Raw genomic sequence first — 25,638 nt, forward strand, 5'->3', positions numbered from 1 at the left:
TTCACAAAAATGCATTCAATTGAAATCGGACCTTAGTGTAGCTGTTATATAAGTGGCGTGACGAAATTCAAACTGTAAATATATTATAGTTATGCCGAAAGTGTAGCTAGCTAGCCGCGATCTTTAGCTACCCATAGGATTGAAGGGACACTAGCAGCTAACAAAACCCCTCACAGTCACAAAAATGCATTAAATTGAAAACAAAATTCAAACTTTAAATATACTATAGTTATGTCGGCAGCCGGACAGCTCCGCCGAGCCCCGGTTGTCCAGTAACCCAGAAATGGTGACTTTCTCCTGGGTAAGGAGCGCAGCGGGCTGCCGCTGTCACGTTAGACTGTGTGGACCTCCTGAAGTCCAACACGTCTTACCAAATTTGAAATTAGCCATACATTTTCATAAAACAGCCCATATTTGAGCTTTATATAGTTGATTTCTTGCATAAAAAAGTCTCAGAAGTGAATTTAGTAACGAAAAATTGCAGTGTCTGAAATATGAGACCTGCTGTTTCGTCTCCAATGTATGCGTATGTTGTTCCTCAACCAATCAGCGCAATCTTGAGTTTTTTTTTTCCACTAAATAACTTATTTTTTGTCCGTTTGTTTGTTTCTTTGGTTTTTGGTTTGTGGTTTGTTTGGCTGTCAGCAGGATTACGGAAAACTACTGGCCCGATTTCCATGAAACTTGTTGGAAGGGCCAAGAAAAGAAATCATTACATTTTGGAGCGGCTCCTAATCATGGGGTGGATGCACAAATTATTTTTCACTTTCTTTAATGTTGTGAGATAGGATTTGTGCTGCATTCATACTGTGTCAGATTATGAAAATTACTTGCCGACTGGTAAAAATTTACACTGCGTTGACATTGTGAGATGGGGCATTCCTTGTAGGAGGTCTGCCCTCTCCGAGTGCCCTTTTAGTTAATTAAAGGAACACGCCAACTTATTGGGACTTTAGCTTATTCACCGTAACCCCCAGAGTTAGACAAATCCATACGTACCCTTCTCATCTCCATGCGCGTTGTAGATCTTTCCAAAGGCTCCACCGGTAGCTTAGCCTAGCACAGATCCTGGAGGTAATTGGTTCCAACTAGCCTACTGCTCTGAATAAGTGACAAAATAACACCGACATGTTCCTCTTTACATGTTGTGATTTGTATAGTCAAAGCGTGTACAAATATCAAGGTCACATGAGACACAGCCATCTTCTAAACGTATATAAACTGGGAACTATATTCTCAGAAAAGCGAAGCATTTCTATTCTCTGTCCGGTTCTTCTCAGGTAGGCTACTGCAAGCATATCACTCCACCCAAGTAGCAGAAGTAGCGGTGCTTCGCCTTTCTGAGAATATAGTTTATATACGTTAGAAGATGGCTTTGTCTCATGTGACCTTGTTATTTGTACACCCTGTGAATATACAAATTACAACATGTTGGCATTATTTTGTCACTTATTTGGAGCAGTAGGCTAGTTGGAACCAGTTACCTGCAGGATCTTTGCTAGGCTAAGCTAATGCTGGGAGCATCAGACAGAGTTACAGCACGCGCGGAGATGAGAAGGGTATGTATGGACTTGTCTAACTCTGGTGGATACGGTGAATAAGCTAAAGTCCCAATAAGTCGGCGTGTTCCTTTAAGTATTTTGGTGGGAGCCCTAATTGTATATGTTTGACAGATAGTGTGTACACACATATATGGGATTTTTACATCCCATCTCTATAAAAATCCAGTCCAAACATCACTGTACTGAATGTCATATACAGTACTGATGACATCTAACAGTGTAAGAGCATCACAAACAAGATTTTTTATCTTTAAGAATAGCCTAAGGGAAAATATCTTACTGTTTGCTTGCTGGTGTTATTTATCAAGTGGCCCAAATCAGTTTCTTGTTCATGTTTTAGAAATACTCCCACACTGTAAGTAAACCAGATAAAGACACATCAAGATGCCTTTTCTAAAGATACTCACTAGACTGTATTCTGAAGCATGTATTCAAGTTTGCCACCCAAATAAACCTCAGAGATATTGCCAGCAATGAATGAACAGGAAATGTGCCCACATTACAGTAAATCGCTTTTGGCAATGGAGCCACTCCATCTAATGTTCAGCTCTAATTTTAAAAGAAACCTCTTCCTGCTCAGGAATTCAGACTGAACTGTCTGAAAGTCTCAGAGAGTCGTTGTCTTGAGTAACTTGATCCTGGTCGCACTGACAGCACGTGTTAAGGGAGTTTCTGCTTCAGGGAACAGAACCCATCTGACAAAATACTTTTTGTACTCGACAACAGTCAAGAGAATCCAACTGACCTAAAGGATAAAAAGTAATAGCCTACCAGAGTTGCAGTCATCTCCTGCAAATCCATCCTGGCAGACACAGAATCCCTCCTTGCAGACTCCCTTCTTGCTGCAGTTGTTGGCACAGTAGACCAGCGAGCAGTCCTCTCCCACGTACCCAGGCCTGCACTGGCACGTCCCGTTGGTGCACAGTCCCTGATCCGAGCAGTCGTTAAGACACCTCCCGACCATGCAGTCTTCGCCAGTGAAGGACTCTTCGCACACACACTCCCCGTCGATACACAACCCGCGACCCGAGCAGTCTGAAGGGCACCGCGGCTCTGAGCAGTTGTCGCCTCCAAAGTCACGGTCACACACGCACTCCCCTTCCACGCACACCCCCTGGCCGGAGCAGTCGTCTGGGCAGCGAGGCTCCGAACAGTTTTTTCCGGACCAACCTTCCTCACAGATGCAGCCACACAGGTCGAAGCTGAAGCTGCCATGGCCACTGCAGCCTGGGACAAAGTCCATATGACCTGATAAAGAAAGGTATATACTGTACATTATTATGTGACAACATTATGCTTTATTCAAAGTGGCAATACAATCAAACCTAAAGGGACAGTTCTGTTTTGAGGTACTATTACCAGTACTTCTTTCATTTTGATATAAACTTAGAAATGAACACATACAATCCTCTTTATGTTCACAACAGAAACCTCAGATCCCGATATGACGGGAAAAACAGTATTCAAGACATACATGAAAACTATATTATTTTGGGCATTTCCATCTAGCCGCCCTCCTCCTCAGCCGATCATTTCATCCTCATTCTGATGTAACCATGACTGCTGGAGATAATCATATTCCCACTGAAGAGATGGAGCGTTTTCAGAAAATATTTGAATGGGGTGATGGTGTCAACGGAGCAGATCCTTTAACCATATTTTATCCTATAACTTTATCCATTGTAGTCCACTCACATTATAATGGCATCATCTCCTAAATAGTGAACAAAGTCTTTACCAGTCGCTAAGGTTTCTCCACACCTTTTAAACCAAGACTGTGTGGAAAGAATGTCACCCTCCAGCATCAATATTCAGCTGCCATCCAGCTCCTCTTTATTCATGGTATGAACTGTTTTTTTTTTTTGCAGCTTTTGGTATCTTTGCGTTTGAAAGCCCTGATGGTTGATACCAGAGGGTTTTGTAGTGCAAATATTGAAGGTAAAATGGCTTATAAAGTGTATCCATATACTTTGTTATGATTGTTGACCAGTACTCACCCATGGCTGAGCTCTCCCCACAGCATCCGGACCCACACTGAGCTCTGAGCAAGGAAACTTCTCTCTCTAGCATCTCCACCCTGGTGGCAAGTTGCTGGATTGTGGTTGTTGCTGGACAACCACATGCAGCTTTTGGGATGTTGATGCGGTGAGTAAATGTTACCTGAAGAACAAGAACAGTTTGGTTAAGAGGTACATATAGGCACCTAAGAGTGTTAATTAAGCTCAAAGGCCAATTTAAACAACAATTATGGGACGATGCAGATTCTGCTCATTCTAAGTTGTAATTCATCTAAAATCTATCTTTCAAGTATCAAACACTTGCCAGCTTTGTATGTTCGGAAAGTGGTAGAAAAAAAGGTTATAGTTTTGTCTGACAGGGAGAACTCAGGCCATAGTCAGTTTTCATGCTTTAATTATAAGTATCAAAATGTCTGTAGAAACTTCCTAAATTATCCACCTCTCCCTAAAAGCAAGAGCAGAAGATGGCCCCGCGAAGAATGTGTACAAGCCAATGTAGGCACCCAAAAACAAGTTCACCAGGTTCATCTGTCATAGTTTAGAGGAAAGAGTTGTACTTAATATACGACTTGTTGTTTTAGGCTTAGAATATAAATTAATGAATAGGGGAGTGGGTTATTGATAGTTTTTGATGTATGTTTTTTTATGTACAATATGCGAAACAGTGTTCATTTGTAAAACAAGACACATTTCTGACATGCAATCTAATTACGCTGCAGTGGTGGTTTTACAATATTCCATCTATGTTTTTATCTTAAAAAACTGATCTGAACTGAAACTCACAATCACAATCAATTGTTATTGGCTTGAATTCATGTTGACCACACCTTTAAAGTGGTCATATTATGCTTTTTGGCTTTTTCTCTTTCCTTTATTGTGTTATATATCTTTTTTGTGCACGTTATAGGTTTACAAAGTGAATAAGCCCAAAGTCCACCCCAAAGGGAGTTACCATATCCAACAGAAAACACTGTTAACACAGTACAACAAAAATATGGTTTTGAAAATAAAACCATGTAAACCTATTCTGAAATAACCTCTAAATACAATTATGAACCTGAAAATGAGAATAATATGAGCACTTCAAAGACTACAGTGTATGGCACTCAAACGATTGGGGTACTTTTGTTTTGGGTGACGTATCACTTTAAAAAAAAAAAAAGGTATCTTCACACCTCACTCTCTAGTCATCCGAAATAATGTACTGCTCTTTATGTTTTACTACTAATTGAGTTAAAATAAAAAAAAAATATATTTCTAAAACACCTACCTGGCTGTCAGCATCCAGCGTCTGCTCAGTGTATTCCGTTGGTCCATTTGGATCCATTGGACCATCTACAGAAGGTGTGGACCCCAACTCGGCACGAGAACCTTTAAATCAAAAACAATAGGTCTTAAAAGTGTCTAAATACGGCACGTTTGTGTGTCTTTATGTGAACACAAGGTGCCTCCAGTCCAGGACAGCAGATAAGATGACTAGAGTGAGTTTAAACCCAAAGACTTGGACCTCACCATCACCGGGGGCAGGTGGCGCGGAGGCATCCAGGTCGACAGAGCACAGAGACTCCAAGGGTACATTGATGTTGTAGACATGGTTAAAGACCACAGGTTGCTCCCGCAGGGTTTCGTTGACTGAGGAAGCAAAGGGGGGCTGATTCCCCCCTGGGGTCTGTCTCCTCACTCTGGTGGTACGAACCAGCTTGTTGTCTCCTGATGGAGCAGCATGAGCGGCACCCTGCAGAGAGAGACAATATGAAACAAAACACACGCGGTTTGGACTCTGGAGTATGTTTTTGTCCTTTATATCTTGTGTTTACAGAACATGATGGAGCTAAGAAAAGAACCGGGGGGGAAACACAAAACAAGATGACACTAATACACATTACACAGTATAAGAAGGATTTTCTCACTCGCTGGAAGACTGACAATACAATGTTCACATTCAAAAACGTGAGTCATTTGCAAAGAATCTGCTGACAGTTCAGTATTTTGAAATTGTGGTTTGTTTTTGTCTGGCAGAATATAGTGCGGATCGGGCCGCATTTTTCTGTGCGAGCCCGGCCCGCGTCCGACAGAGCAGTAACCGAACCTGACCCGAGCCCGACAGGAATTAAGATATTTATGTCCGAGCCCAACCCGAGCCTGACACAGTTAAAATCTCATTTTTTTTCCTCATACTAATGACGCACGTACGTTTGTTTGTGTGGAAAGCCCGCTTTTATTAAGCAACTGTAGGAAAGGCATTTGGAAATGTCAACAGATGAGCGCACACGGGGCAACAAGCAAAATGCATTATCGCGCTGATGTGACCGAGCCCGACCCGAACCCAAACTGAGTACTATATTTATGACATCTTGTTAAATATGCACTTGCTAGCACTACCTTTGTGCAACTTAGCATTTATGAAACCCATTCACTGAATAGCAATTGTCCAAATATAGCTTAGCAACTGTAACTAGGCACAGCAGGTCTGTTGATTTTTAGACGTCTGCACATGTTGAAGAGAATGTGCATGGAGCTGTAGTCATTTAAATTTAAATTATTTGGATGGTGTATGTGTTTTTTAAGCTTTTCACCAAACACCAAAACACAAGAATAAGTGAAGGAATGGATTAAAAATGTTAGCATGTCCGCTAAAGAAGCTTATTCCATGTCTTTGTGGCCTTAACTGGTGAGGATGGTGACTTTTTGCCTGAGACATGCAGCTGTAGCCTCAGTCTTTGTATGTAAATAGCCCCAAGCCTCTTTTAAAATGAGTCAGCCAGAAACCAGTCAACCAAATACCATTTTCAACCAGCTCATGGAGCTAATGTTAGCCACTGATAAAATCTACCCGTCGCCATTGTAGCCACAACAATATTGACGGTCACTGGCAAGAATGAGAAGCCTACTTTTTTCTGACATCAGCAGCTATTCTCTACTAAGAGTTTTAAATGTGCTAAATCTGCCACCAATATCACTATGGACTGCAAATTGCACATGCAAGAATGGAAAGCTTGAAAGACGTAGCAACAGTAATTGTGGGGGGCGGGGCTTAGTGAAGGATCAATTGTAACACCTTTCCCTTATAACAAAAAAAAAAGTAAGTCTTTTTAGGTGAAATGTACAGGAAAGCAACACTGAACTCCAAATCATCACTTCTCTCTCATAAGTGTGGATGTGTGCACTGAGTCAAGGGATTAACATGGCTGCCAAAAATAGTAGATTTGAAATAAAAAATTAAAATAAAAAAAAAAAAAAAAGCCCCGGGCAGCTCAACTCATTTTGGCAATTTTGTCCGAACGCATTTTACCTGTAGAGCAAGAAACAGAGCCAAAACTAGGATCCAGCCTGCTGTGGGCACAGTAGCCCTGTTATGTTGCTGTGCCAGTTGCATGCTGGGAAGAAACCTCACCACTCCTGTCCACTCGCACCTGTGGAGAAGTGAGAAGAGAAAAAGAGAAACACCAGTCAGGGATGATGTTTGTGTTGCTTGGAAAATATATAATGTAGCTGTTCCAGTGTAGTTAAGTGTGCCAACATGGAAACATATCGGTTCATGTTTGTCTATTGTGTGTGTGTGTGTGTGTGTGTGAGAGAGAGAGTGGGTAGTCTCACTGCCATCAGCTTATCCTCTGTATCAGCTTATCCTCTGTAAATGGTAAATACATGTCTTTGATCTGACATAAAATAATTGGCTTTCGAAGAAAAAAGGGATTGTGGAACTGGCAACTGGAAGAACCTTTGAATGTATTTCACTGTGCAATACCAAATATTTGATCTTTCCACTTGGGAGGAATACAGAAATATTGCTCAGGGAGAGAGTTGATAGATGGATTTCAGTAGAGAAATGGTTTGTGTGATGTCGCTGTAATCCCCTCTCCCTTGAGTGGGGAAGTGAGAACAGGGACACACTGAAATAAAAGCCGCACAGAAAAAAAAAAAACTGATGTGGATCCTTCAAGCTGACTGTCACATATCAGCACAGATGAAAGGTTGCAGAGCTGAAGTTTGCCTGTAATGTCGCTATTTGAATTTATTGAGTTTTGCCACTATCAGCTGGATCAAACATCTTACTCAACCTGCAGATATTCTATCTCGCAAGTGTGGGGACAGCTGGTACCTGGAAAGTATAAGGACAAGACTCAAAAGCAATTACATCAGCGGCATGTGTGTGCGTTTAAGTGTCCTAGCAGTAAATTTAAGCACAACTCCTTTGAGTTTAGCACGTTCATATCTATGTATGCATGGGCAAAAGACTATTCAGAAGGGGGAACAAAAAACATATTGCAGATGAGCCTGTATTCAAGAGTCTCTTTTATCACAACAATGCATCTGATGCTGGTGAAGCAGGCTACTGCTCTCAGCTGGCGCCTTTTGTGAGAGCCAGATGGAAGTATTCTTATCACCTAACTGACTATGCCTTTTTTGATCATTTAGGGTGGAAATGTTGAAACATCAGTGTATTTGCAAATAAATGAGAAACAGTCCAAGTGTGTGTGAGCCATGCAAACCTTTTAAGTTTGTCTCATTGAAGATATAAAACGGTTTGTTGTTTTGAATTGATGCAGACTCAGACTTTACTTTCAAGATCTGTTGCACCCATCTGAGCACATCCTTCATTTTATGGCAAAGTGGAACAACCTCTGTGTGCGTGTGCATGTGTGTGAGGTTTTGTATGTGTGTGGTGAACAAAAACACTGACATAAAGAATGTTGACACGTACAGTATATCATAAAAGACCCATAGGGGAAAGATAGCTGGTCATACATTACAATCTGCAGCATGCTTCGCTTCAGACTGTGCCGCTAATGCTTTTAACAATGACTTTGGCCTTGATAGAATCGACTCCCAACCAATGCTGCCTGCTCTACACTGAAGAGATTGAAAGCATGCTGCTTGAGGGGAGAGTGTTTGACACGACACGAGCCGTTTAACCGGTGAATTCACCAAACAAATGAGAAGCATGCTGATAATGAAGGAGTGAGACGGACAAAGCCAACTGGAACCATCTTGTTCACAGCCATTAGCTAAAACAGCATCCCTTCAGCTGACTTCAGTAGAGGGCTCGCACGCACGCTTCAAACACGTGATGATGATGAATGACACTAAATTGATGTTTCACTCGTTTTCTATAACAAGCATTATGGAAAACACCTCTCAGGAATCACCGTCGCCATATTCTTTTGAGTCCTACAATACTGACAAATACTGACAAATTTCACATTTGTGCATGTTAAGTTGACCAGCTGTGCTAAAATCAATCCAGGTAAGTGGTTTCTGCTCTTTTCCATGTCAAGGACTCCTAAACTGACCAAAGTTAGACCCCGGACCCCCATTTGATAAGATTTTTGCTTTTACCGTAGTTTTATTACAGAAAGTGTACGAAACCCATAACCAGAATATGTTATATATTACATTATGCTATTGTGTTACTTATGGATGTAATCAGAGTGAAAATAATGATTCCCCTTTTTGCTGAGGACCCCCTGGAACCCCCTCAAGGACCCCTGGTGGTCCTCGGAACCACCGCTCTAGGTTACGTTAGCAATTAATTGGATTTAATTAACTAGAAGTGTACAAAATGAAAACGGTCTGTATTTTCCCTTTAATGAGTAATCAGTTACATTATTTTCATTATGTTCTTTCCAGGAAACATCTTGGAAATTATTAAAAGATAATTCAGAAGACCCTTAAGGCCTTTCCAACCTGGTAACTAAAGAACTCTGAGCAATATACAGTATGTACTGATCAGGTAATTTGTCAGGGCTCTCTGGGGGACAAACTATTTATTGCCGTCAATGTTTATAAATATATTAAAGTGCTCATTTTATGCTTTTTGGCTTTTCCCCTTTCCTTTATTGGGTTATATTTCCTTTTTGTGCACGTTATAGGTTTACAAAGTGAAAAAGCCCAAAGTTTTAGTTCCGTGACAAAGCTCGTCACTTTGTAACACACGTTATAATGCTCGCCTAGCTGCTAGCGTGGCACGCCCTCATACTCTGCAACTGACAAGCTAGCAGTACTTACTGCTCATGTGCGACTCCCAACAAAGATGGTGTGATGTCTCACTCTGTAGGTAAAACAGAGAGCTCAACACACAGGGAGAAAAGAGGAGCTGCAGCAATGTGCAACAAATATATGGTGTTTTCTGAAAATAAAACCACATGAACCTATTCTGGTACAACCTCTAAATACAATTATGAACCTGAAAATGAGCATAATATGAGCACTTTAAACAACATGGATGAGACATTTCAATTTTTACATTTAAGTCCATTTGCAGATGAAGATTGTGTGATAAAATCGAAAGCTCCAGAACAGCTATTAAATGCATATTTGTAGTGGGATTATTTTGTCAACTATATTAAACATATTTTGTGCATTTCTGTACTGCAATTATCGGCTGACAAATACGCTAATACAGTTCTATCATCTATTTCCTCTGCTCTGATTTTACATGTGTGTTTTATTGTTGTTTTAATGGCTAATCCAACATCTGACCAAGGGACAAGGATTAACCTGCATTTTCCCTGTAAAAATAAATAAATACAAACATGTACATTAATAAATACATAAATGCTATGAATCAAAAAGGGCTACCAATATGTGAGACTGGCTCTATTTTATACTAGTTTATACCAGTTTCTTAATCCTCTTTTCTACGACAAAGAAACAGGTAAAAAATAGATGTATCGTGATTGTCATGCAACCTTATATAGATACATTATATAGAACAAATAGATATAAGGTCTTGTGATGCATGCAAGTGTCTTGCTTTAAGGCATACTGCTTTTAAATGCCTACCAAATATAGACCCATATAGTTTTACACTGGCAGTGATACAAGTTTGAAAGAGTTTCAAAGTCACAGGGTTTATCCTTTAGTCATTGGGTCATGGAGCAGGCTAATGCCCACAAGCATTTCATCGTACAACGAGAAGACTTTTATCATGGAGGCTCAATTAAGGATAGAACCCATTCATTCAGAGTGAAGAGAATCAACATGCTTCAGGCACTAACAACTGGCTTAATTTACTCACTTTTTTCTCCAGGAGAGAGAGAACACATGCACACGCACACATTAGCCAGCACAAAACCAAGGGCACTGATACATACGTCTTCAAATCCACAGTACTGTTGCATTCACAGTCATATCAACACAAATACACATTGGGAAATGCACAGAATACACAAAATCACACTGTCATGTATCAACGTTTTTTAGCCTTTCATTTTAATAACAGTCCATCTGCCTTGACAGTAATTAGATCTGTCAGCAGGCAGGCAGGCAGCCTCTCGATCTAGAAACACTTTCTGATTGTGTAAGTACAAAAAAAACTTGGTGAAGTAATTTAGCTGCATGGAAAAACTGAGAGTGCATGTGTATGTATCCTGCGTAATCACAGCTAAATATTCTGTGTGTAGAAAAACAAAGTCAATGACTGAAATGCTCTGGAACCACGCTGTCACGTTATGTATTACCTGGAGATTTTCTTGAGACAAACTGGATGAGTTCAGACCCCGTGAGGCCGAAATGAAATGGCCTGTTCCAATTATAATAAAAAACATCAGAAAACTTATGCAGCGTTACAAAGGAAAAAGTTAAAATTTTCAGCTCATACAAAAAAAAGCTACTCTGCAAAATATCCCAACTGTAAAATGAATCACAAAAACCAGCATGCTTAAAAGCCTGATGAAAAAAATAATAATCACTTTGATCTTGTCTGTTTTACTTTTTTCATCTTTGTTAGATTGCATTTCTCTCTGAGGTGAGCTTTTGATATATTTTTTTGTCTTGAATCTTTTAAAGTACCTTAGTCTTTCATCCACAATGTGGTTTATGGGCAGAGGAGTCGATATGAAATAAGACTTGAATTTAAAAAATGCACAGTGTAATAACACGAGACACTTATCCAATATATGTCATGTGGGTGCTTCAAATAATCTTTTTTTATCGCTTGCTGTGGATACATATACAGTATATGTGCTGCTAGATATTATATAAAAGAGCAAGTAGTAAATGACAAATGACTGGTTTTATAGTAAACAGAGAAACCATAAAAAATGAATAATTGATTGATTGATGGATGGATGTACATTCTGGTTATGATATTTACAATGTCTAAATAATAAATTAATTCATAAAATAGTGTAAAGAGTGGTAATGTAGAATTCCTAATTATATCTCTTTTTTTCAGAGCATGCTCAGACTCTCTACATATCCTGGGTGAACAAAGTCAATGGCAGATATTGAAAGGAACATCTTGTTGGAAGAAACAGCTATTTGAAAAATAATAATAGTAAAACTACTGAGCTTGCTTTCTTTTTTCTAATGGCCCCGGAGTGAAAAAAACACATTTACAGACCAGTACCATTACTGTACATTAGTGTCTCATCTTTCACAAACAGCCCCCAAAGGTACAAATGAACACTCATACACACAAACACACGCTATTCCCCCGGTAATGTATTTGATACAGAAGGAGAAAATGGGAACATATTTTAGGACAAAAATATCAAGACTGAGTTTAATATGAAAGGAAAACATACATCTTGCATTTCTTTATTTTCACCTTTGATTTTGACATGTATATGGATATTGCTTTTCAGTGTATCATAGTCTACTCAACTTTAGAAAAAACAGAACAAAAGACAACATATGGTACCACAGACTATTATTGTTGGATTTATGAAACGATTCTACTGTCACTCACTTGTGACTACCTAACAACAAAACTATACTTTCCTGGCCTTGCTCCTGATCCTTTATTGCTGGACTTATACAGCCAACTGAATCTGCAGCCAGATAGCTTTGTTTTGACTTTAACCAAAGTAGCTAAATAGCGCTCCGAGATAGATTTTAAGAGAGTGTGTTATACTAACGTGTCAGTGTCAGTCATGGTCTGCCCACTGCTCCAGAAGGCAAACAGCAGCATAACTAACCTCAAAGATCAAAAGAGGAAGGATATTATTTTATCCAGCTGCACTGACATGGCCTCTGTCCAGGCTAAAAAGATATAGGCGATGAACTCTGCAGTGTAGTCTTCAGACTAGGGGCCTTATTTTAACGATCTAAGCGCAGGTGCATTTAGGGCCTGTCCAAATCCACTTTTGCTAGTTTAACGGCAGAAAAAAGGGTCCGTGCGTATGGTTCAAAAGGGTTGTACTTAGTGTCTTCATTAATTCATAGGTGTGTTTTGGGCGTAACATGCAGTCAGGGGCGAATCTACAGGGGGGAAAGGGGGGGCAGGTGCCCCCCACCCACTCTAGAGCCTTGCCCCCCCGAGCTGCCCCCCTAACTTTGGTGGCCCAAAAACTGTACTTGTAAAAACAAAACCGCTACTATTTCCACAAGCTTCTCAAAACATTGAACTAAACAATACAGTTACCAAAAGTGAGCATTTTAATTTTAAATGTAATCTTAGCCCCCTGCCCCTCAAATACTTAGCTACATCCCTGATTCAAAACGTGCAGAGCGGCGTTTGCTCAGTCTGGCTCACACACAGTGAGTCAGCTGCGGTGCGGTGGCCCTGCAACCCGGCTGGAGAGACTGAGCTGCCCCCCCGTGCCTCTGAAGGTGAAGTGAGTTTCCCCAGGTGAAGTTTAAACCCACATGTTTAACTTAAAGTTACATTTGTAATGAATGTATTGTATGCTAAAGACGATTCAGCATCAGCAAAAACAGCGAGTCTATTACGTTAGCCAAAATCGGCGGTCAAATCGCTCCCTCGTGATTTGTAAGAGCACTCTGCCCTTTGATTAGCCTAATTTTGATTTTAGTAAAGACAAGAACAGCTTAATCAAAAATATAAAATCTTGTTTGTATCCATAACGTTTACTGATGGTCGCCGTAACGCCGACGTTACGTTAAAACACACAATACAGTGCCAGTTAGGAGATTGATCATTTGATTAGCTAAACAGTCCTATAAATCCACTTCCTCTCAGATATCACAGCAATGAAACCAGGTTACAACTGGGGAAATAACAAATACAATAGGATTAAGTAGTCTAAACATAACTAGTGTGTGCATGTGATAAATCTTTCTGATTTTATATTTGTTATAGGCTACTTATTAGCTACATGGCCCTACAGTGTAATGTAATACAAGGTGTGGCATCACAAGGAGACGTGTGGTAGAGGGACGCTATTTTCCACTACAGGAGTGGCTACCCAGTGACAAAATGGCCGCCACCCACACTACAAGTCCCAGAATGCACCGCACAGGGAGGTGCAAATGCCTCAGCCTGTTGATTACTGCAGGTGCTCATGCACTGGAAAAAGACAGAGAGCAGAGGCAGAGAGAAGAAATGCAGAGGTCATGGGGAAAGAACCTAAGCTAGCAGGACTTTGCTAAACCTAGTAGTTTTACTCACAGTACGTTTTTGAGTTCAAGTTACTGTTTTCCGTTGAACTATTTTCTGAAAAGACTGCTTAAAATAAAACCTCTGTTTGCCTGCAACCACTTTTTTGGCTTGTCTCTGCCCTACACCCCACCTGCTACAAAGAAAAACCTCTCATGACATCACAAAGGATAACCAGAGGTTTTCACATATTGACTTTTAGCTGGAGCCTAACCATGAAAAGGAAGGCTAAAAGTGGGGATATTGCCAGCTTTTTTGCTAAAAAAAATTCAAAGAAGTACACAGGAGGAAGAGCGTGAGGGAAATGAAGGAGAAGGCAGTAAACTGGAGAGACCAGGAGGGTCAGAGCAGGAGAAGACAGAAGGAGACAAGAAAATAAGTGATGGAGAAGAGGAAATAAGTGACGGAGAAGAGGAAATAAGTGAAGGAGATGAGGAAATAAGTGAAGGAGACAAGGAAAAAGAAGAATCAGTGAGGGATGAAGAGGAGGCTCCAAGTTCAGAGAGAGGGATAGAGGCAGGGAGTGATCAGGAGGAGGAAGATGACAGAGAGGAAAAGGGTAGACCTGCAATTCCCCCTGGACCACATGGTATGTTTTTATTCTTCTTCCATATAAATTGCCGTACAGTAGGATAATATGTAATGCCACTTATATGCATTGGCTATGTCCATGTACTGTTCAACTGCATTAGATAATTATATTTGGCACTCTCCTCTTTCTTTGTTAAGATATATCAAAATGCAAAGGTGATGCAGCAGTGCAGCCTGATTTAAAGACATTCCCAAAGACACAACATGGAGCAGCAAAAAGAAGCTTCCACAGGGAGTGGTACAGTTCTCAGCCATGGCTTGAATATTCCATGTCTAAAGATGCAGCATGCTGCTTTGCATGCAGACATTTTGCACATTTAAAAAACCGTGTATTCACATCAGAAAATGGCTATTCTAACTGGAAGAAGGCCACTTCCAAAGACAGTGGGTTTAGTGTACATGCGATGATTGCATGGAGTGAGTTCAAAAGAATGGCCAAGAAAAATACAACTGTCTTGGGAATGATGGGAGATGAAAATCAGAACAAGTAATCGAAAATCAAAAGTACATTCAAACTTTGGCTGAAACCTTGCTGTTGACAGCCACTCAGAGTATTTCCCAACATGGCAATGATGAATCGGAAACCTCAAAAAACGGGAAATTTCCTTGAGATTTTAGATCTTGTGAGTAAACATGATGCCTTAGGGGCCATCCACACGGAAACGTTTTTTTGTGCAAACGCACATGTTTTGCATCGTTTGGGCCAACCGTCCAGACGAATCCTGCAAACGCACTGCCTGAAAACGCACTTTTTTTAAACCAGGTCTCAGGGTGAAAAAATCCGAAAACGGCTCTCGTTTGGCTTCGTATGGATGGTAAATACGGATCCGTATCGATGATGACATCGCCACACCCCTCTTTTACACCCTCTCCCACGGCCGCTGACGCACACAACTGCGGTGAAGCTAAGCGAGCATGTCCCATCTCCGTGGTCAAACCAGCTCAATTCATCTAAATACTGTGTCTCTGCTCCCTGACCCTTCCCTCTGGATTCTACACAAGATATATTGCTAACGTTATGTAGCCAACGTTTAACATCGCTAAAGTAGCTGACTGCTCCAGCAGCAAAGTAATGTTAATGTTAGCTGCTATGGCTATCTGTTTATAAAGTGGAAGCAGACAACTTATCAACTAGCTAGCTAATCTGTCTGCTTATAAACTCCTTGAACGGATTATAGTAACTTTTACCACGGCTTATTGTAGAAAGGCTACTGCAAGAAAAACGTATAGATTATTAAAAAGACTTCATTCATGGATCATTGATGTTTGTTGGTGATTTGTGATTTGGGGGTTAAAGAAAGTGAGCATGTTTCTATTTTAGCGGCTGAGACTAAAGACAGCAGCTGTCTCTGGTCGTAAGATATTATTATAATGGTGTGGTTCAGGAGAGCTTCGTTGAGTATCAGAAAGCAGAGCACTTAGATGCAGCCAGTTTGATAGAGAAACTTATTTCATGTCTGGAAAAGTATGGACTGGAATACAAAGAGAATCTGGTGGGCCGAGGCTATGATGGGGCTGCAGTCATGAGTGGCAGGTGCTCTGGGGTCCAAACAAGGGTTAAGGAAGTTGTCAAATATGCATTTTATGTTCACTGCAGGGCACAATGTTTGAATCTTGTCATTGTGGACGGTGTAAAAAATGTCCCAGAAGCTGCATGTTTTTTCACTTTGCTGGAAAGACTGTACACATTCATGTCAGGCTCATATGTTCACATTAAGTGGATGGATGTTCAAAAAGAAATGTTCAGTGGAGCACCACGAGAACTTCCAAGGCTAAGTGACACTAGATAGGCCTGTCGCTATGCTGCATGTAGAAACCTTATGGACAGGCTGCCTGCAGTAATAAGAGAGCTGGATGAAATTTCAGATGAGGCCAATCCACAGAGAGCTGTAGACGCAAGATGACTACGTTCTCAAATTGATTTTAATTTCATAGGGCTCCTTGCAGTCTTCAGAAAAGTGCTAGGTGAAACCAAGTTTTCATCTGAGATGCTCCAGTCAACTAATGTAGACCTTACCAAAGCAGTTGACCTTACTGAAACCCTCAGACAGACATTGGAAGATTATCGCAAAGAGGAGAGCTTTAATGACCTGTGGAGTACAGCAGTTGACACATGCAATGGTTGCAACATTTCTACCATTGTCAAATCAAAAAGAACCAAACACACATCTAGGAGACTACACGATACTCTTGTAACATCTACACTTGGACAGCAAACACATGTCGACAGCAAAGATGCCTTTAGAAAAGGTATATTCATTCCCATCATAGACTCAATGATCAGTGAAGTGGACAGGCGCTTTTCAAACTCTAGCAGCAAGATAATAACCCATCAAACAATGACTTCTTAAAGGAAGAATTGGTTTTGTTAGTGGCTGAGGAATATGGCTCTGACTTGCAAGACTTGAAAACTGAGATACACCAGGCAAAAAGACTTCTTGAAAGAAATAGATCAAATGGCAAAGTAAACCCGTCCAGTCTGACTGAGTTTGTGACGTTCTTGGTGCCTTTTAAAGAGCTTTTCTTTGAGCTTTTTCGCCTGTGCGAAATTGCTATTGTTTTGCCAGTGAGTACTGCTGGGTGTGAGCGAAGCTTTTCAACTTTAAAGCTTGTAAAAACTCACCTGCGCTCAACCATGGCAGATGACCGTCTGAGAAATCTGGCTGTTCTCAGTACTGAGAAACAGCGTGCCAAAAGCACTAGATTTAGATACGTTTGTGAAACGTTTTGCTGTAAAGCACAACAACCATACAATTATTGTACTTTTTTATATTTTCATTTTGCTTTTTATACTTTTACTTTTTAAAAGATGCACAGTTTTGTTTTGTTTGAACACTGGGCTTATTCTTGTGTGTGTGTGTGTGTGTGTGTGTGTGTGTGTGTGTGTGTGTAACAAGCATAGTGTGCTATACATAAGCCTAGGCACATTTTACTAATTTGCTGTTAAAATGAAATGCTATTGACTTTAGACCAGGTCTTTGTTGGTCAATGGCGCGATCACTTCCCGCTGCCTGAAGATAGCAATACGCCAAGAATTCACCTGAACACACCTCCCTGTAAGACCAGCACGCCCATGAGCGCAAAGATGGGCACAGGTGCATTTGCTATTTAAACAACGCAGGCGGTGGATGGGAAATTGACGACTGCCTTGGTCCTAAACTAGCAAAGACACTTGCGTCGGGCTTTGCTTTGCGCTGCGCTGCGCCGAGTGCAAGATAGGGCCCTAGAACTCATTGTACAGTACAAACTCCAACGACACACAGATGTGTTTCTATGCTGCACCCGTGAAGCCCTATTGCTTTACATGGACTTTTACCGCATTTACTGCACTGAAGTGTTAGCAAAGGCAGAGTAGCAAGGGTGTCCATGACAGTCAGGCAGTGTGATGCAAATTTCACTTTTGGGATTACTGGGATTTGTGGTTGCAGACTACAGGTCAAAAGCTCACACTGCAAAGGGTTTTATGCAGCTTTGTAGCTTTATCAAGCAATACTCATACATATAAACAGATCCTGATTTAAAGGCTTACTTATCCTTTTTTATGGATTATATATTGGCCTATTTTGACCTATATATACACTCTGTAAACACTTTATTAGGTATAGTGGTAGATAGGACCCCATTTTTTCTCCAGAAAAAAAAAAAAAATAAGGCATACATAACAATGTGCTGGGGGTGCTCATTAGGGATTTGAATCCATGCTGAATCGATGTGTCAGATTTCTGTATGATGTTATCACCGTTTTTTTTTTTTTTTTTCAGCCACACATTCGCTCTCTTGTTTCACCATCTTGATTCCGGGCAGACAACACATGTCACTGTCATGTTTATTAAATCATTCACAGATGACTCACAGAGCTCTCATTTCCTCACTTGTGTCTCTCCTTCCTTGCTGTTTTCCAGAGAAAGTTGCCAGTGACTGTGTGATTTTTGTTTATCGCTTTATCTGCTGTGAAGTCTATACACTGTACTGTGGCAGTAACAGCAACTCTGCTTACATCACACATCTTGCTGATTTTAATCTTCAGCCGAGCAGCAACTGGACCTCTTGACCCTGTCTGCATACTTAATGTATTCAGCTGCTTCACATTATTCACCGTTTAGAGGAGCTGGCAGTTTGAATTAATGAGCAAGATTACTTTATAAAGTAGACACTGACTGTACGTCCCTCAAACAGTAGAAAACTGTTAATTTTTGTTATTCTATTTACCAATGTGACTGTGTTGTTACTGTCACCATAAAGTGTGGGTGATAAGTGTCAGGAGCAAGAGTTGCTGCAGGTTTTACAGGATGTCAAGACTGGTCTTGATCTGCCTTTGAAATAGGTGACTTTATCTCCCCATAGAGCCAGCTTTTTCAATTTTTTTATGAGATGTTAAGACTAAAGGTGTAATAAGTCATCGTGGTTTGATTCCATCAAAGATTACATTTGCTATTGAATATTTGGTGAAATGAAACGGCTGGCAACAACAATGTGTGTCCATCTCTCACTACCTTCTCATTTCCCTAACTTCTCAGTTAGCTCCAAGCCCTGAGCCCAATGGTCACAACTGAAGACGTACATCTTAACAATTGGTCAAAAAAAGCATACTTTCTTTTTCCATTTCATCTGTAAAACAGCAGGTTGCCGTAGTTTTAGCAAATGGACAAATACACATTTAGTGTTTACGGTATGTGGGATCAACTCAAAATATATTACGGTTTCCATTAGAGGTGTTGAAATTAATCAAATAATCGATGCATCGCGATGCAGACATGGACGATGCTGCATCGATGCAGTGGCCAACCATAATCGATTATAACACAATGATGTGGCTGATTAATTTTTCGGCCGCAGCATTAAACATTCAAATGAAAAATAACAAATCTCAGTAGCCTAACCCGTTTCATCTAGACCTATGATAGACTCTAGTCCAGGGGTCACATGAGAAACAGGGACTGTTGTGGAGGGCCGGACCAATAGGTTAAACTAAATTCTGCTCCATATTAATTTTATCTCAGGCGGCACATAAAAAAAAATGTGCCGCCTGGAAAGCGGCACGTTCTCAAACGCCTCTCTTTTTTCTTTTGGGGTATTAGCACAGCAGAGTCCACCAAACACTCTTTAATAAACTCCCCTTCAGAAAATGGCTTACTGTTTTTGGCGATTTTGTGGGATATCACATAGCTGGTCTTGACGCTTGGTAAAAAAGCCTTGTTGCTTTTGCAGCTTAACTAGCAAAGCTTCAGATGCCCATGCCCGCTCTGCATCAGTCAAGTTGTTGTATTTCTCTGCGTGTTTAGTATTGTAGTGGCGATTCAAATTATAATCCTTTAACACAGCGATCTGTTATCCGCAAACTAAGCACACGGCTTTACCTTTGACTTCATAAATAAATACTTAGAAGTCCATGTTTGGTTAAAAACTCGGCACTCTGTATCGACCTTTCTTTCCCATGAGCTGACATTTTTTAGGGATAACAGCTCATTCACGTGCATGTTAACATCTCTCGCCGACACAGGGGTCCGACACATTGCAGTTCTTCTTCGACTTCTTTTCAATTGTGACTTGCAGCCAGAGAAGAAGAAGCTGCATACGTTCGCACAAAAAAAAAAAAAACAACAACAAAAACAATTGCCTTCAAAATAAAAGCAATGCAGTTGTATTCCATGCATGTACACTTATTTACGTTTGATTGCTAACTTCCCATTGACCTCACGCAGGTCAGTCTGTTTACAATTTAATGTAGGCCTAACAACATTTCTGTTTACATATTCTGTTATGTTTTGCACATTCAGGAAGTGCCATGTGCTCAGTGCTGTAGTTTTATGTAACCAATTTATTTAGTATTAGAGCACTGCAGAATGTTTTCTTTTTGAAGCTTGAATAGCTATGAAGTGTGTGTGTGTGTGTGTGTGTGTGTTTGTGTGTGTGTGTGTGTGTGTGTGTGTGTGTGTGTGTGTGTGTGTGTGTGTGTGTGCTGTCTGCTGTGTTAATAAAAAAAGATTGTTTATATCTTACTACTTGTATTTTTGGATGAAAACATGACCATATGAAGTAATATATTAGTAAGAAGTAATATTTCATGTGTTTACTTTGTTGAGGGATGAGTGCGCAACCTTTGGAGAGTCTTGTATGAGTGAAGGTCTTGTTTGTATGAGTTATGCATTATATATTTCTGCACTAACCATTATTATAAAGTGAGTTGTTGTTTTTTATTGTTGTTGTTTTTTTGTTTTTGTTTTTTCTGTTTGACTGCCGCTGTAAGGTCAATGTCAATTTCTGTACCTGGACTCGAGGACCCCCTCGAAAACGAGATGGTTCATCTCAAGGGGTTATTCCTCTTCAATAAATAAATGTCAATATAATATAGAAAACTGTACTATATTGAACTATACAGTATCTTAATGCATTCTGTCAAGTCAAATATCCTATATGGCTTTAATAGAAAAATATATTTGACGCATCGTGATGCATCGAGATATTGAATCAAATTGAAGACATATTAATCGGAATCAAATCAAATCGGGAGATCAGGAAAGATTCATACCTCTAGTTTCAATGTTCATCATAATGAAAGAGCATGTCACCGAATGCAATGATGTAGCTCATTGGTGTGTTTTTCTTTGGTTTTATATATTGTTTTCTGAAAAAAAATGTATAAGTCATATATAAAATGTTCTTTGATTTTGGAGGGCAAAAAAGGGTCCACAGAAATACAATTACACAAGACTGTTCTAAGTGTTCAATGGAGGTGTGAAGAGTTGTCTTTCGTGACTCCGTAGGATGACAGCTTGTTATTATCACAACTGTATTAGCAGCTGCTGTGAGCGCCACTCCCTCCCTCATCCATGATTCACACACACACATATACATACATACTGTACATACATACATACATACATACATATATATATATATATATATATATATATATATATATATATATATATATATATATATATATATATATATATATATATATACATGGGAATATATATATACATACACGCGGAATAGGAAAACAGCATCTTCATGCAGCCCTCACAGCAGCTGCTAATACAGTTGTGATAATAACAAGCTGTCATCCTACGGAGTCACGAAAGACAACTCTTCACACCTCCATTGAACACTTAGAACAGTCTTGTGTAATTGTATTTCTGTGGACTCTTTTTTGCCCTCCAAAATCAAAGAACATTTTATATATGACAGAAAACAATATTTAAAACCCAAGAAAAACACATCAATGAGCTACATCATTGCAAAATTCCAGGAATTTTCAAAGTTGGAAACTTGCCATGGGAATTAACGGGAATAAAAACTGGTATAATAACTGGTAATACATAACCCATTGCTATTATTAACCTATGTGTGTTAATTGTATAGCCTACTAACCATAGTAAATCAAAATTGTAATGTTTCCAAAATTCCCCAGCTAAACTTTCCATGGAAAGCAATATTAAAAATATCCAATTTATTCCCATTAATTCGAATGAAAGCTTCCAAATTGGAATGTTCCCAGAATTCCCTAGCTAAACTTTACCGGAAAATTTTCGCCCCTTTGCAACCCTACAAGGATTTAATAATGAACAAGACAGGACAACTGACAAGAGGGTTTGAGAGACACAGAAAAGGAAGCTGAAGAAAAAGAGCAGCCTGCTAAACAAGCCTCTCCCATCCAACCAGCTGCATCATGAAACGAGAAGCAGCCCCTGGTCACAGTCTCTCTCTGAATAAATGTGTGTGTAGGTGTGTGTTTCTGTGTGTTTTAGCAGTTAGGGACCCACAGGAGATTTGCATCCCTATTGAATTGTGTTATTATTATATATTATTAAGGGATATGCACTGGAAAGCTTCATTAACTCTCACTGTGCTTGTAGATCTCTTTCCATGGCCACAGGGCTTTATTTAGACTGTTGCCTCCCGACCAAGTGCTTTCTGTCTGCCCTGAAGACATACGTCTAAATCTGTGTATGTGATCTCTTCCCTCTCTGCGGCCCTCAGGGGGCTCAGTGAGAACAGATAAGTCAGCCTTGGGAGCAACTCACTGTAACTATCCCTTTACGATCGCGAGGAGGACAGTGAAAACGTTTAATGAAACAATTGCCTTGTGTAATCCAGCTGCGATTGTAATCCCCAGCTGCTGATACACGCAGTCGCTCAGAGAGACACTGAGATCATGAGCAGTCAGTGCGAAGGAAGGCACTAAGTGCAGCTTCTGGCTCAATAAGCTGCAGGCTGGATGTCGGTCTCAGGCCTGAACTGCTACCAGGGAGACAGGGAACATCCATTTGCTGAAGTCTTGTCACTGCTGTGCAGCATCACACTGCTGTGTCTTGAGGTGAAGTCAGGAGAGAGGAGAGTGGTCAAGTGGACTTTTTTTTTCCCCCGCCGTACTCACACTTTCTCTCATCCATGATTCCATTCACCTCTTTGAGAAAATGACCTTCGATCTCAGCTGATCCGTCTTCTCTTATTTGCAGCTCTCATTTTTCATTATCTACAGTTGTCATCCTCGCCATCTCCTTTTATCTCTCTGACAGGGTTTTCATTTTCTCACTTTCTTTCTCGGAGGATTATCTTTATCCCTAAAAGTCATTTTTTTCACTCTGCTTGGTAAATCTGTTCTGAGATGTGCTGTGTAATCACACATTTATGGCCAATTCTCTAATACTAAAGAGATGGAAAGACAGAATTTTCTCTCTGCTAGGTTCATTGCTTTCTCTCTCTCTCTCTCTCTCTCTCTCTCTCTTTTTGTGGCAGCAGCCCTTGTTGTCCCCTCCTTGCTCGCCCTATGGAAGTAAAGCCATAACCTCCATTTGCACAGGTTAATGTGCAGCCACCTCAACATGAACACAAAACCGATACCAGGCCTTCTTGCGTGGGTGATCGCTCACTCTGTCTCTCCCGTTCCTTTATCCCTTTTCCGTCCCTGCTTCCCTTTTAGCTCTCCCTGTCTCTCTTTCTCTCTCCACCTTGTAAATTGGACTGTGGCAACATTACGTTGCTTTTCTCATTATTCCCATTACTCTGGCCAAATTGCCTTGTCTTTCAGGACCATTGGGCTCTGTTCATGGGCTGCTCCCGCAAACCAGAGGGCTGCACAAGCCTTTTCCTCTTTCTCAGGGCAGTTTCAGAGCAAAGATGGGACCATGAAATGGATTCCATTCTACAGCAAATAATACAACCTCAGGCCACAAATGACTGCCTTGTCCACGCTGCGCAGTGAGACCGATTTATGAAGGAAGATGTAAACAAATGTTCACAGGAAGCGCTGAGATAAAATGCAGTGAAGAAGTGCTCGACAGTATTCACTCTCCTGAAATCATTTCTCTTATCTGTTACTCCTGGAAAGTCTTGGATTTCTCTTTAGTTTAAATACCAGGACAACTTTTTACCTAATATTTTTCTGCTAATTAATAACTAATTCCCAGTTACTCCCATAAATGTATTGTCTAATGATCAGCTCATTTTTAATTTTCTACATTAAATAATCTATTTCATGTAGAGGTCGACCGATAGTGGATTTTACCGATACCGATAGCTAGGTTGGGCCGTATTTGCCAATAACCGATTAATCAACCAATAGTATTTAGAATTCATACTCGATAAAAACAAACATGACTCTCCAAGTAAAACAGAGCTGAACTTTATTATAAAAATAAAAAAACTGTATTGAACCATGAAAACATGCTGAATATAATAAATATAAATATTGAAGTCAATAAAAGACATTCATTCAAACTGAAACAAAAAGTAATAAATAACAAATAAAAACTGTCGGTTTAGAACGGTAACAGACGATCTCTGACGTGGAGGGATCTATCATTCCCACTATACTCGTTCTCGCTTGGATGCCCATATAAGGCGTAATGTGTGACGGACCTGCCTTCCCATTGGTTGAAAACACAAACAAAGGCATCATGGGAGATTCCCTTGTCGGTAGCACCTACTGTCTATGGGTAGCACGGAGTTAGCGGCAGAAATGAACGAAAACGTGATGAATTATGGACATCAAGTGGATAAATCTTGGATGTAACATGTAACCCAAGTTCCAGGCTGGATAGAAAATCACCTGTAAAGGCTATGAAGACACTCTAGAGGCCGCTATTGTAATGCATGATGCCAGCAGACCCTTCTCAGCTCTTGCGTACCGTGTAATGAATTACAGCGCGCACTTCTCAGCCGCTCCAGCAACGGACGCAACCAGGTATCGGTATGGATTTTTGCCGATAACGATAGTTCCACCAATCAACTATCGGTCTACCTCTAATTTCATGTTCACAATTGTTCACAGCAAAGATGCATGATGAAATCCTCGAAGTGATTTTATCTTTTGTTGTAGGGCAATCATACATAAAGTGTCCACGCAAACATTACTATTACTATGTAGACACAGGCGATATAGCTCTGTGCTAAAGAACTCTATTGTTCTGCTAAAACCTTTAAAACACGTTAAAGATCCAACCTCTGAGTTTTTGCAACATATTCCCTCATTTGACATGGCCAGTGTACCTGAGTTCACTCAAACTGAGGTTCTGTAATCTAATCCTTGACTAACTCTTCTGTCAGTTAAGGCAGTGGCCAGTTCAGCAGAGATGGGCCACATGGCTAAGGGAAAGCCTGCTTAGAGTTTTATTTTGACAGATAGAAGTGTGAGATGAGCATCTGACATATCTACCCTCTGCTGCCCCAGTGTGAAATATGTGCAATAAGTGCAATCAATCATAGGAAGTTTGTCATTTATTGTCATTTTTAACTGTACTGTATAATCAGTGTCACCAGCATTTGTGTGGAAGCAAACAGAACCAGATTGCAATTTACTGTGCACTGCTCTAGAAGCATTCTCTAGGAGAGTACCCTACTGTTGATTTCCTGTATGATTAAATCCAAATGACTGTATTATTAAAGTGTATGTCGTAGATAACACCCAAAACTCACAAAGGAAAAACAATTGAATGGTCTCAAATGGACTCAAGTGTTCTCCCTTGACTCAGACTTGTCTTGGACTCGACATGTGCGGTCTGTCCTTCATCTCTGGTTCGGCCTCAGCGGAAAGATTATTGGTCTCATTACGCATTTAGAACAAAAGAGATTAAAAAGGATAGAACAAAGGAAGCATTCAGACAGACAGTAAAAGAAG

General features: G+C 40.3%; 1 protein-coding gene across 2 annotated transcripts in view; it reads right to left on the reverse strand.

Annotated features, from left to right (window-relative positions):
- tnr (tenascin R (restrictin, janusin)) overlaps positions 1–25,638 on the reverse strand; it is a 203,806-nt gene that overhangs the window by 69,515 nt on the left and 108,653 nt on the right. For both annotated transcript variants that reach the window (XM_028593565.1, XM_028593566.1), the window contains 5 exons: positions 6,873–6,993; positions 5,093–5,315; positions 4,851–4,951; positions 3,560–3,722; positions 2,334–2,810 (listed from right to left, as the gene is read on the reverse strand). In XM_028593565.1, the coding sequence (XP_028449366.1) occupies positions 2,334–2,810; positions 3,560–3,722; positions 4,851–4,951; positions 5,093–5,315; positions 6,873–6,956 (1,048 nt within the window). In that variant the 5' untranslated portion in view covers positions 6,957–6,993. The remainder of the gene's footprint in view (positions 1–2,333; positions 2,811–3,559; positions 3,723–4,850; positions 4,952–5,092; positions 5,316–6,872; positions 6,994–25,638) is intronic.

The sequence above is a fragment of the Perca flavescens genome, chromosome 12, assembly GCF_004354835.1.
Source record: "Perca flavescens isolate YP-PL-M2 chromosome 12, PFLA_1.0, whole genome shotgun sequence".
NCBI lineage: Eukaryota > Metazoa > Chordata > Actinopteri > Perciformes > Percidae > Perca > Perca flavescens.